Genomic DNA, 11,368 nt, shown 5'->3' with positions numbered 1-11,368 from the left:
CCTCCAGCACACCTGCTATAGGTTCACCAAAAAGGCTCTAGGATAGTGATGGCAAACCTTTTAGATCCTTTTAGAGACCATGCCACCCAGCAACCAAATGTCCTCTGCCCTTACTCAGACAGGGGAGGGAGAAAGAGAATAGAGTAGCCTGAGAACTCCACTCAGGAAAGGGAGTGAGTACTGAGGGTTAAGGATGCACAGTGGAGAGAGGGGAAGGGAGCAGTCTCCCTACCCCAAGTTCTTCTACCTTTCTAGTAATTAACTCTGCCATGGAAGGTATATGTGAGTCCACAGAGAGGTCTCTCTGTGCCATTTTTGGCACATGTGCCAGAGGTTTACCATCATGACTCTAGGGCATGTGGCAAATAATTCTCTCCTGAACAGAAGGAGGATGGGCTGTCCTCCCCACTCTAAGAGTCTGGCAGCTTTTTCCATGTGGACACAAGATCTTTAGTGCTCAATTCAGCAACCTTGAACCTCTAACTGCCTGTTCTACATAAAAGATCCAACATCAGTCTTGAGGTTATTGTGTTCTACATAAAATCGACATTATGAATTTCAGAGGTTCAGAGAGCCTGAGTTGAATTCAGACCCTGTGTTTATTAAGTCTATGTTTTATGAAGAGGAAATACATAGCTGTCTCACAGAGTAGATCAAGTACTTTTGCACTTCCTTATTTGACCAAATTTTTCTGTTCAAAATTTTCCTTGGAGCTACTGGGTAGAGGCAAAAAGAAGCAAAGACTGAGATAAATGCCGGATCTTTCCTTCAAGAGGTCTGGTCTTCCCAAGACTAAAGTAGTCATTACATGCTTAGGTCGAAAACAGGAAAGTCCTTAATGGAAAGGGAGAGGACACAGCATCATCCCAATCCTCTGAACCCCAATATCCTGTGAAAAGGGAATTCTTTACTGTCTATCCTGCGTTAACACTATTAAGTACCCCTATTTAGTACCCTCACTAGACGGAAAAAGAGGATTAACTCTCCTTTGTCTCCTTTTAAATTGAACCAACAAAAGATTAAACACCATACTTAGTAGTAGATGAGAATCTAGCAAGGTGCTTAGAGAATTCACACCTCAGTCAGCCAGGAATCTGTGAATCTTTTTGATGAGAATTTAACCTTCAGAAGGTGAAAAGTTGATCCTACCCAAACTGCCCCTTGGGCAGTGGTAGAAAATTAGGAAACTGTGACTGACCCCTGAGAAGAGGGGAGGGGACAAGAAGTCACCATTAAAAGCAAACCCTGAACTTCTTTAGGGCAGATTGATTGTCTTTGAGAAGATAGTCTGAAGAGATTGTCTTCTGGAGATAGTCTTAGATAGTCTTCAAGGGAGCTTTGCTGGAGACTTGCTTGGATCATGGGTTTGGAACTATGCTTCTAATTGGACTCTGACTCTAGGATTATTCCCTTGGGTGAGTAAAAGGCTGATCCCTCTCCTAGATTTTGGAGAGACTAACTTCCATCTTGGAGGAGGCTGCAAGGTTCCTGGTTAAGAGCTAATTAATCTCTTTCTGGATTAAGCAGAACCAGAGAAAAGCATTTAGATTGATAGTATAGATAACTCCTCCATCCCCCTTACATTTCTCTTCTTTATTGTTTCCTCTCAATTTGTAAATAAATTCTGACTCAAGTTGTAATAAGTACTGGCAATCACTTAATTTCATATAATCATCGTCCAACCACTAATTTTAAACTTTACAACCCTTTGTCACTGTTATACTTCTTTGGGAAATTCCTATCCCTATTTGATATCACAGGCACACAGCTGAGTTATATTTTACTCTTTTCTCTAGGTATTCCAACTCAAAATGTGAATATTAATGGCAGCAAGGATAGGTAGGTGGCACACTGGATGTGTCAAGCCTAGAGTAAGGAAAGTCTCATCTTTTAAAAAATTAAAATTCAGTCATCAAATCAAATACTTATTAACTGTGTAACACTAGGCAAGTCACTTAATCATGTTTGCCTCAGTTTCCTCACCTGTTAAATGAGCTAAAGAAGGAAATAGCAAACCACTCTAGTATTTTTGCCAAGAAAACTCCGAAGAATGTCCTAGGAAGAATTATACAATTGAACAACAATATGACAATAAGTTGTGACTCCAGGAAACTTCACTGTCTTAACTTTGCATCTATCTTGGAGTGACCATAGTTATTTGAAAAAATTCATCCTTCTATATGTTCAATAATTCTAGAAAGCAATGAGTGCAAAAAACTCTGAATTTTTCACTAAAACGGTGTCAATATTTAAGAAGTTCTGGAGAGATACAATCAGAATTGGACATTATCACTAGATGTATGAAGAGTCTAAAATATATTGTGCATTTGAAGAAACCTAGGGAGTTTCATGCTTGATTCCACACTTTTAGTAACCTAAGGAACAATCATCATGCTTAGGAGACTCTAGCCTTTTTATGCTATTTATTTTGCACATGAATTTACATAATAGGGAGTCAGTGAAACACTCTAAAATAACATTTTTAAATCTATTCTTCTGCCTAACATTTTTTGCTTATCCATTGCTCTCTCTAGACCTTTTTTGTCTTAATTCACAAAAAATATATTCTCATGAACAGTTAATTGGATGAGTAGATAGAGAGATCCTGGAGATGGGAGGTCCTGTACTCAAATCTGTCCTCAGGTACTTCTTTGCTATGTGACCCTGGCCTGGTCATTTGACCCCAATGCCTAGCTCTTACTGCTCTTATGCTTTGGAACTGACACTTAGCTTCAATTATAGGACAGAAGGTAAAGTTTAAAAAAACATTCTTTTTGTTTTTGTTTTTATCTGTTCTATTTGCTTTACATCAAAGTTTATCAAGATGTCTCCAGATTTCTTCTATTCCTGATATTTACTTATTTTAATGCATTATATTATTTCATTCTATATATTTATAAGCCAGAAATGGAGGCCATTCCTCATCAGGAAAATATTATCCAAAAAACCCACTGAATATAAACATTTTTTTATTTGAGTATCCAATTTGGAAATCTTCCCAGTAAATGGAATTTAGAGGCAAAACCATATAGTTATTTTATTATTAATCTTTCACTAAGTTTTGTCTAAAAAAACCACTGGTTTACATACACAATAAAAGCTTATATATATATACCTATATATATATATATACACATATATATATATACCTGGCCATCCAGAACCATGGTACTCTTGGACTTCTACAAATACTTGCTTGTCCTCTCACAATAGTGATATCTCCAATTTTTTCCTTTAAATGGAGAAAATGTTTAGAAAGTGTAATTACAATATAGGCCTAAAGCTAAGAAATCTCAAGAACATGCTTAAAATAAAAAAACAAAATCCACTCTCCTAATGTGCTAATGTTTAAAGATTTCATAATTGGATAGGAAAGAGGTTTTAAGGAGGCAGTAGTAAATACTTTTATACTTTTTGCAAAATGAAATATATACCAATATACCCATATACACACTTTGAAAGATTAAATATATTTTTTGATCTTTCTTCCAAAGACATTATCATTATTAGAGGAAGGATGGGCATTTCAAAATTATAGTAAAACATTTTAAAGAGTTTGCCAAAACATCTAGCTAAATAGCACAGAATAAAAAGCAAGAGCCTGCTTATGCATCAGCAGAACAACATGAGCAACTTATTCAATCATAATTTCTTAAGCATCTAAAAAGTGCAAGCCCGTGTGTTGTCTTGGGGATATAAAGATAAAACATTCTTTCACCTCCAGGGGCTTACAGATTGGTAGACCAGCATTTTGGGGAAAGCCTTAGAGATAGGATCCAGAAAGACATAAAAAAAAAAACACATTGTTGGTCAGAGATTGTTGTGAAAAGGAATCTTAGTGGAAATGTTAAAAACAAGAATAATAAAAGAGGTCTAAAATTAACAGGTCCTCAAACTGAACCTTCAAAATTAATAAAATTATTCAAGATTACTTGACAATAATTAAGAGTTCATAAAATATTCTACATAAGGAAGTCCCAGAAGATAATTAACTCAGCAATCCAGGGGTTCAAAAACCCAAAAACAAAAATGAGAGAAGAAGGATTCTGTATTCTGGAAGGCCTGAGAAAAACTGGAAATCATGTGATACAAATGAAAGTTTGAATACAAAAGGGTATATATTTACCATAATGAATTCAAGTTGCATATACAACCTTAATATCAACCAATATCCATATAGCATTCAAAATTAGAAAAACAACAGGAATAAGACCTCTTAGACCTATATTTGTGAGGCATATTGATGGTAAAAAACGAGGGGGATAGTGATCATTATAAAAGAAAAAATAGAAAATTTGCACTACTAAGAAAGGTTTAACATGAAAAAAATCAATGCAACTAGAATAGAAGAGAAACCCCAAAGTCATCAAAGGCAGGAAATCAAGTGAGTATGGATACACTCACATATTCTTTGTCTGAATACAAAGTGTCCGTTAATTTGGGAAGACCTGAACAAATGCTGTGATATATTATATAATGAGATATTATTAAGTTTTTGAAATTAACAATAAGAATTCTATGAGACATTAAAAAAACCCACATTAAATAACGTAAAGTAAGCAGAAACAGAAGGCTCTTTAATACTAAGGTAAATTAAAGCAGCATTAAAAGATTGCCATCCTCTGACTAATTGTAATGGAAAATCTTAGTCTGGGACAAAAGCTAGAGATATAAAAATATACATACACATACACACAAATATATCTCCTTTGTTCAGAAAGGAGCAAAAACTATCAGATTCAGTTGCTGTATTTATTGTTCAGTTTTGCTTAATTCTTTCTCTATACTACAAATGATAATTCAGTGGTGAAGGTTGGAGTGCATCAGAGAAGATTAGACTGTAAATCTCAGAGACATTGATAAAATTGCATAAAAGAGCAACAATAAAAAAGTATGTAATAAATTAAGATGAAGTTACTCAAGAGTAGGAAAGGAAATTTTTTAAAGAACAAAATTTTTATTTTAATATTGTTATGATAAAAAAGAAAGAATTTTGCGTTTCTGCATTTTTTTATTTGGTTCACATAATACCTGTACTATGAGCGAATCCATAAAATATTTCTTCCTTTCCTCTGACAACTCGAGGAGTTCGATAAGTTCTGACTTCACTTCAGGTGGTTCGCGGCCAATTTCAATCCTAGGTACAAAATATCCACATTTAATTTATGTACTTTGGATTAAGACATAGCCATGCAAAAAACAGAATGGGGAAATTCAGCTAAGCTTTCATTCTTACAAAAACAAAACAAAACAAAACAAAACAACCTCCTCAGGTTCAAGGAGCATTATTTGCCAAGAAAATAAAAATTCATTAACTAAAAATAAATGCAAATGAAAATCAAGGGTTTGCTTGAGATGTGATAGAGTATTCAGAAAGGAAAGTGCAAATGGATCCTAAAATATCTTGTGAACTGCTGAACAGAAAAAAAGAGGGTCATTTCCTAGCAAAAGAAGACAAAAAGAGAAATTATTTAAACATGTTAATTAGGCTTTCTTTCTCCCCAATTTTTCTGTTTGAACACATTGCTAAAGAAATTTCCAAATCAAAAACAATGATCTAGCAATCTCTGCATCTTAAAAGAAATATGGGAAAATTTACTTACTGGAAAGGAGAATCGTCCATTTTTTTAAAAGTAGAGACGATTTCTGCTTCATCCAATCCAATTAGATTGATGTCACCTATTTTAATAATCTGGTCAAATACACGGATACTGAAAAATAGAATTGCAGAGTAATTAAAATTACATTGAAGATATTTATGACCTAAAAGCCCAATGCATGTGTATGATTAGAAGATGTGGTACTAATTTAAGAGATAGACTTCAATGACTCATCATACCATTACTATAATGGTTGCCACTTACAAATTTTTCAGTCACCACTTCTCTACAAATTAATCAGAAGACTTAGAGGGCTGGTGTGTCTCAATAATTTCATTACCCTGCAGCCTGTCTGGGGATTCTTCCCTGGATTTTTTTTAAGTGGGCTTCAAAGATGATTAGTGTTCATAACTGGGTCTGTACTCCAAGCCTTTCCAGCTGGCTAAGTCTCAATAATGAAATGAGATTGAAAAAGGAAGGGACTTTGGCAGATCTTGGAAAACACAGTGAGGAGGATCCAAGAGAAATCATCCACAAACACAGATGCCCTCCTCCAAACAATTATCAGAGTATTGTTTCAATTTTAATATTCTTCAGAAAGTCAATAGGATCTGCAGAAACTAAAACAAATGATTCTTCTGAGGTATCAGACAATGCCCCACTGACTGAAGACTGAGTAAGGAGACGATAATTCAGAAGGAAACTTCTAGTTGATACTTTTATTGTAGAGACCTTGGGTGATAATAAACAGATACATGCCATCATTGAAACTGAGGAAAAGAAAACAACTTTGGGAGGTTAAGAGGAGAAAATTTCCACCATTTATCTGGGATATTCAGGATGGGCAGCTAATGAAATCAATTCTGTTACAATCTAGGAAGCAAGAAAAAATTCTAAAACCATCTGGGCTAAGTGAGTTGGGGATGAAGAAGTAATGAGCCTCAGGCTTAGAAACAGAATGCCTGATGGCGTTTTTTTGCTTTCAGTTCTATGTAACAGAGTGTCATCTCAGGAAGAATTCCATTTTAAAGTCCAAAATTACATCATGAGCAAGGACATAGAGGGTACCATTTGACCTCAGTTACATAGTAAATTCTTACAAGGTTAAAGTTATGATTTGGCAACCTATTTGCATTTCTTATTTTTTTCCTTTCTCAAGGATTCACTTTGGGCAGTTTATAGTAATATTTTAAATGTATATTCCTACATTCCTATATCTAGGAAGCCCTCTCTCAATTCAGGAATTATTTTATTGTATAGTCAAATTTCAATAATCTCTGAAGATAGTTGCCAGTGTCTCATGGATACCATTTTTTCTAATACAACCAAAGTATCCCCCACACCCAGATTTTCTCACATTATTTATTATAGATCTTTTCTGCACACAATAGTAACTTGTTTGTTGCCTAGTCAATTCAATTTTTCATTTCTCCAAATCAAGAACTATTTTCCCACTTTCTTTATATCCCTTCATGGAGAGCACCGGTTCTGGAATGGTATAGATTTATAAATACTTGTTAATTTGACCTGATTTGGAAATAGCTGGGCACATGTTTACAATGGGCTCATTATGGCAATTATTAAAGACCTTCTCAATGATCAAGAATAAAGTCACGGTTTACAGACCAAGTTGGAGTGGAATTATAGAATCTTTGTTTCCAAGCCAATTCCATTTCCTTACTAGCTTGGTCATGACAATATTTTTAAAGTTGATATTTCTGTATTTTTCAGAGATTTTATTTGTGTAGTCACTTTCCATGTTTACAATATTAACCCTTTTTAGAATGAAGTTAAATCCTCCCTACAAAGTCAATTCTTATAAAATTACAAAACCAAACTCACCATCCAAGTTTGTGAACTGCACCTCCTTCAATAATTTCAGTTATAAAAACCCCTGGTTCCTTTCCATCCTCATCTGCTGGATCAAAGAAGATACAAGTACAAAGCCCCAGTTCGTTGTCCCCTATAAATACAAAAATAATAATAGTAATAATAATGAAAGCCTAAAACATCTGAAGCAACAGTAAGAATAAAATTTCCTCCCAGTACAGTTGGCCTGGTCAGTCTAGCTTTGCACTGGAATTATAAGCCATCCACCTATACTTTACCGGTATCTTTTCCTTAATAATTAGCAATATATATCTGACTCTGTTACAGTCTCCCCTAGACCAATGATTTTGCTGAACTTTCTACCTTTCAGCATATAAGCACATTAAGACATTTTTAATAATTAAATTTTTTTCTAAGGACATATAAAATCTATTTTAACTTCCAAATTCTTTCCTACTCACCCTGGTCTCCAACCTCATTAAAAAGGTAAGCAATTTGATAAAGATTATACATATGCAGTCATGTAAAACATATTTCCTTCCTTATTCATCATGTTGAGAAATAAAACATACCAGGTAAAAAGGAAAATAAAGTAAAATAAATATGTTTTGCTCTGCATTTAGATTCCATCACCTTTTCCACTGTAAGTGGATAACATTTTTCTGTTCTTCAGAACTGTCTTTCAATCTTTGTATTTCTGGGCATAGCAAAGTCATTTACAATTGATCATTGCATAGCATTGCTGTTCATGCACCCAGTGTTCTGCTTCTGCTCCCTTCATTATGCATCAGTTCATATAAGTCTTCCAGGTTTTTTGAAAGCATCTTAATCATCATTTCATGTCACAATAATATTATTACAATCATATACCACAAAATTTTCAGCCATTTCACAATTGAATGTTATCCCTGAAATTTTAAGTTCTTCAACACGAAAAAGAACTGCCATGAATTATTTTGTACATATAGGGACATTTTCTTTTCATTTTTTAAAAATTTATAATCTCTTTGGGATACTGTCTTAGTCGTGATATTGCCAAGTCAAAGAATATGCACAATTGCATAGCTCTTTGAGCATATGTCCACATTGTTCTCTAGAATAGATGAATCAGTTCACAATTCCACGATCTGTACATTAGTGTCTCAAATATTCCCCCATCACCTCCAACATTTTTCATTTTCCTTTCCTGTCTCGTTAAGAAAATTTGATAGGCATGAAAAGGTAAGTAAGAGTTGTTTAAATTTGTATTCTTCATAGTGATTTAATGCTTTTTTATGTGGCTAGAGACAGTTTTTATTTCTTCATCTGAAAACTGATTATTCATATAATTTTAGGATCTATGAATTGGGGAACAACCTGTATTCTTTATAAAGTTGATCCAGTGCTCTATATCTTTGAGAAATGAGGCCTTAATCAGATCTTTAAATTTTTTCCCATTTTTCTTCTTTCTCTCTGGTTTTGTGTGGAAAACTTTTAAAGGTAATGAATATGATCCATTGCACCTCCTATCATGTTCTCTGTCCTTTATTTGATAATTCTTTTCCCCCTAATTTAAATTTGGCATTACCCTGAATGCATAAATCAAATGCCACTTTGACCTTATCTTGATACATGATGTGCCGCATTGGTCTACATCTAGTTTCTGGCAAAATGCTTTCTGGTTTTCCCAGCAGTTTTTGACCCAGTGAGTTCTTGACCCTAAAATATGGATTTTTGCATGTAAGAAACACAACATTACTAAAGTCATTTCTACTGTGCATATTGTGTGTACCTACTCTATTCCACGGATTCACTACTCTTTCTTCATCAATAATAGATTAGTTAGAAGATAAGTACTTTATAATAATACACTTTGATATCTGGTATGGTTAGATCATCTTCCATCATATTATTTTTCACTAAACAAGGTCAAGATTATCAATGGAAATAGTGAAAAATAATATGATGGAAGATGATCTAACCATACCAGATATCAAAGTGTATTATAAAAATTGTTATTGGAATTTGTTAAATTTGAATGAAATGTTATTGAAAAAAACATGCATTTTTTTCTCTCTTCCAAGATCACAGAACCCCAAAGTTTATTTATGGATCATTTGTGGGTTCACATATTCACAATAAAAGACAACTTATATAAAAAGTCGTCTCAAAGCATTTCCAATTTTCCCAGCAGTTTTAAAAAATAATTCCTAATTCTAGCACAGTCTAAGGACTTTGAGTTTATCAAAGGTACATTTTACAAGGCCCTTTTTTATTCAGCATTTTCTACACCTAATCTGTTCCTCTAATTGACCATTGATCCTTCTTTTTTTGTCAGTCAGTTGTATCTGACTCTTTATGACTTGATTTGGAATTTTCCTCGTGAAGCTAATGTTCCAGTTTCTTCTCCAGCTATCTCTTCATTACAGAAGAGGAAACTGGGGCAAACAGGATTAAGTGACGTGTCCAGCATTTCACAACTAGCAAGTGTCAGAGACATGTTCCTTAAACTACACTAAATAATTTAGACAATTTCTGCTTTGTAGACTATTTTGAGTTGTGAAATAGCTAATATCTTTTCTTCCTTCTAAGCTTTGGATGCAGCACTATTTTCTTCTGATTTTAAGTCTTCCCGGGCAACAAAATTTCTTTCTATGGTTGAGGGTTTTTTGTTATTGTTGTTTGCTCATTTTCTGTAACTATGTAGAAAGAAGTATGTTCCAAGATTCAGGTTCTTTGTGCAGCTTCATTGAGAGTTCTTAGTGACCAATTTTTTTTTTAATTCTTTCAACATTGTATAATGTAATGACAAGTGTGTTTAATACTCTCCTGGCCTGTGGTCAGGTCAATGAGTAACCATGTGAATTCTTTTCCATCTGGTAACTGTGACCAGGGTCCTCTTGTCCTCTGAGGTTGCAAGAATTGGGATGTGCTAAGTGCTCCCAATAAGGTCTGCCACAACTGCTGCCTGGATCTGTGTATGGGCACTCCGTCAAGGCAGCAAAGGGTTGTGGCTGGGAGCTCTGGCAGCCCCTGTTGATGATTCAGGAGTGTCCAAGGACTCTTTAATTATCGGAACCTGCCTCGTTCTGTTGTTTTTGCACTCCTCTTCAATCAAAGAACTTTTCTAATGGCTTTCTAAGTAGTTTTAAATAGAAAAATTATTTCACTCCATTTTTCTGTAGATTATGGTGCTCCAATATTTCTTTTTAGGCATTTTATCCTATTTTAATTTGGTACGTAGAGGAGAGATGAGTCTGTGTAGCTTCTCCACCATCTTAGTTCTGCCCTCCCTACATCCACCTTTTGTATTGATGAATAGAATTCTAAATAAACTATCATATTATCCATAAAAGGCAACGATTTTATTCTTACTATGCTTTTACAGATTATTCCTTAAAATTTTTTGCCTTATTGCTATAACTCACCTTTTTGACACTATTTTAAAAGTCATGATATCAAAAAATTTATCAGTTAAAAATACACTCTTTAATCTTCACTTGGGAGTTATTCCTAATATTTTTAATATTCTCTAGATTTGATGTTTATTGATATGAAAAACAATCTTAAAATAAAACTGATGAAGAATGGCATACATGTATGAAATAAGCAATTTTATAGTTAAAGCTTACCTTTGTCTATTTGACAAGAAAATAAATCGAGGTTCTGGACTCTTCTTTGCATCATTTTTTCACAGAGATGATTAAAAGCTATCAACAAGCTTCTTGAACAAGAAAAATTTCTATCTTTATTTGAAAAAAATAAAAAAAAATTTAAAGTGCATGGTCAACAAGATATAAATAATTTCAAACTACAGTGGTGTATTAATTTTATTAAGAAAAATTAGTTTTCTTGATCAGTCTTTTGACATTAATTGATATCCTCCTTAAAAATTCCTTTTATCTTAGTGTTCAACCCCAATATACACAAGAATAATATTTCCTCACACAATGTATCTC

General features: G+C 33.9%; 1 protein-coding gene across 1 annotated transcript; it reads right to left on the bottom strand.

The window, feature by feature from the left end:
- Positions 1-5,566: 5,566 nt before the first annotated feature.
- On the bottom strand, positions 5,567-11,168 carry LOC130453631 (neurabin-1-like). Its single transcript, XM_056793286.1, has 3 exons — positions 11,042-11,168; positions 7,443-7,563; positions 5,567-5,711 (listed from the first exon to the last, which is right to left on the bottom strand). Exons 1-3 carry the CDS (start codon positions 11,094-11,096, stop codon positions 5,600-5,602), a joined length of 288 nt encoding a protein of 95 aa, XP_056649264.1. The 5' UTR covers positions 11,097-11,168; the 3' UTR covers positions 5,567-5,599.
- Positions 11,169-11,368: the final 200 nt, after the last annotated feature.

This window comes from Monodelphis domestica, chromosome 4 (assembly GCF_027887165.1).
Source record: "Monodelphis domestica isolate mMonDom1 chromosome 4, mMonDom1.pri, whole genome shotgun sequence".
Classification (NCBI taxonomy): Eukaryota; Metazoa; Chordata; class Mammalia; order Didelphimorphia; family Didelphidae; genus Monodelphis; species Monodelphis domestica.
This window is presented reverse-complemented; position numbering and strand designations above follow the sequence as displayed.

Excerpts from the sequence above, each read along its gene's own strand:
- LOC130453631 (XM_056793286.1), bottom strand. The coding sequence starts at position 11,096 with ATGATGCAAAGAAGAGTCCAGAACCTCGATTTATTTTCTTGTCAAATA. Across the intron at positions 7,564-11,041 it reads TTCTTGTCAAATAGACAAAG|GGGACAACGAACTGGGGCTT; the intron begins GTAAGCTTTAAC and ends TTGTATTTATAG. Across the intron at positions 5,712-7,442 it reads GCAGTTCACAAACTTGGATG|TATCCGTGTATTTGACCAGA; the intron begins GTGAGTTTGGTT and ends TCTATTTTTCAG.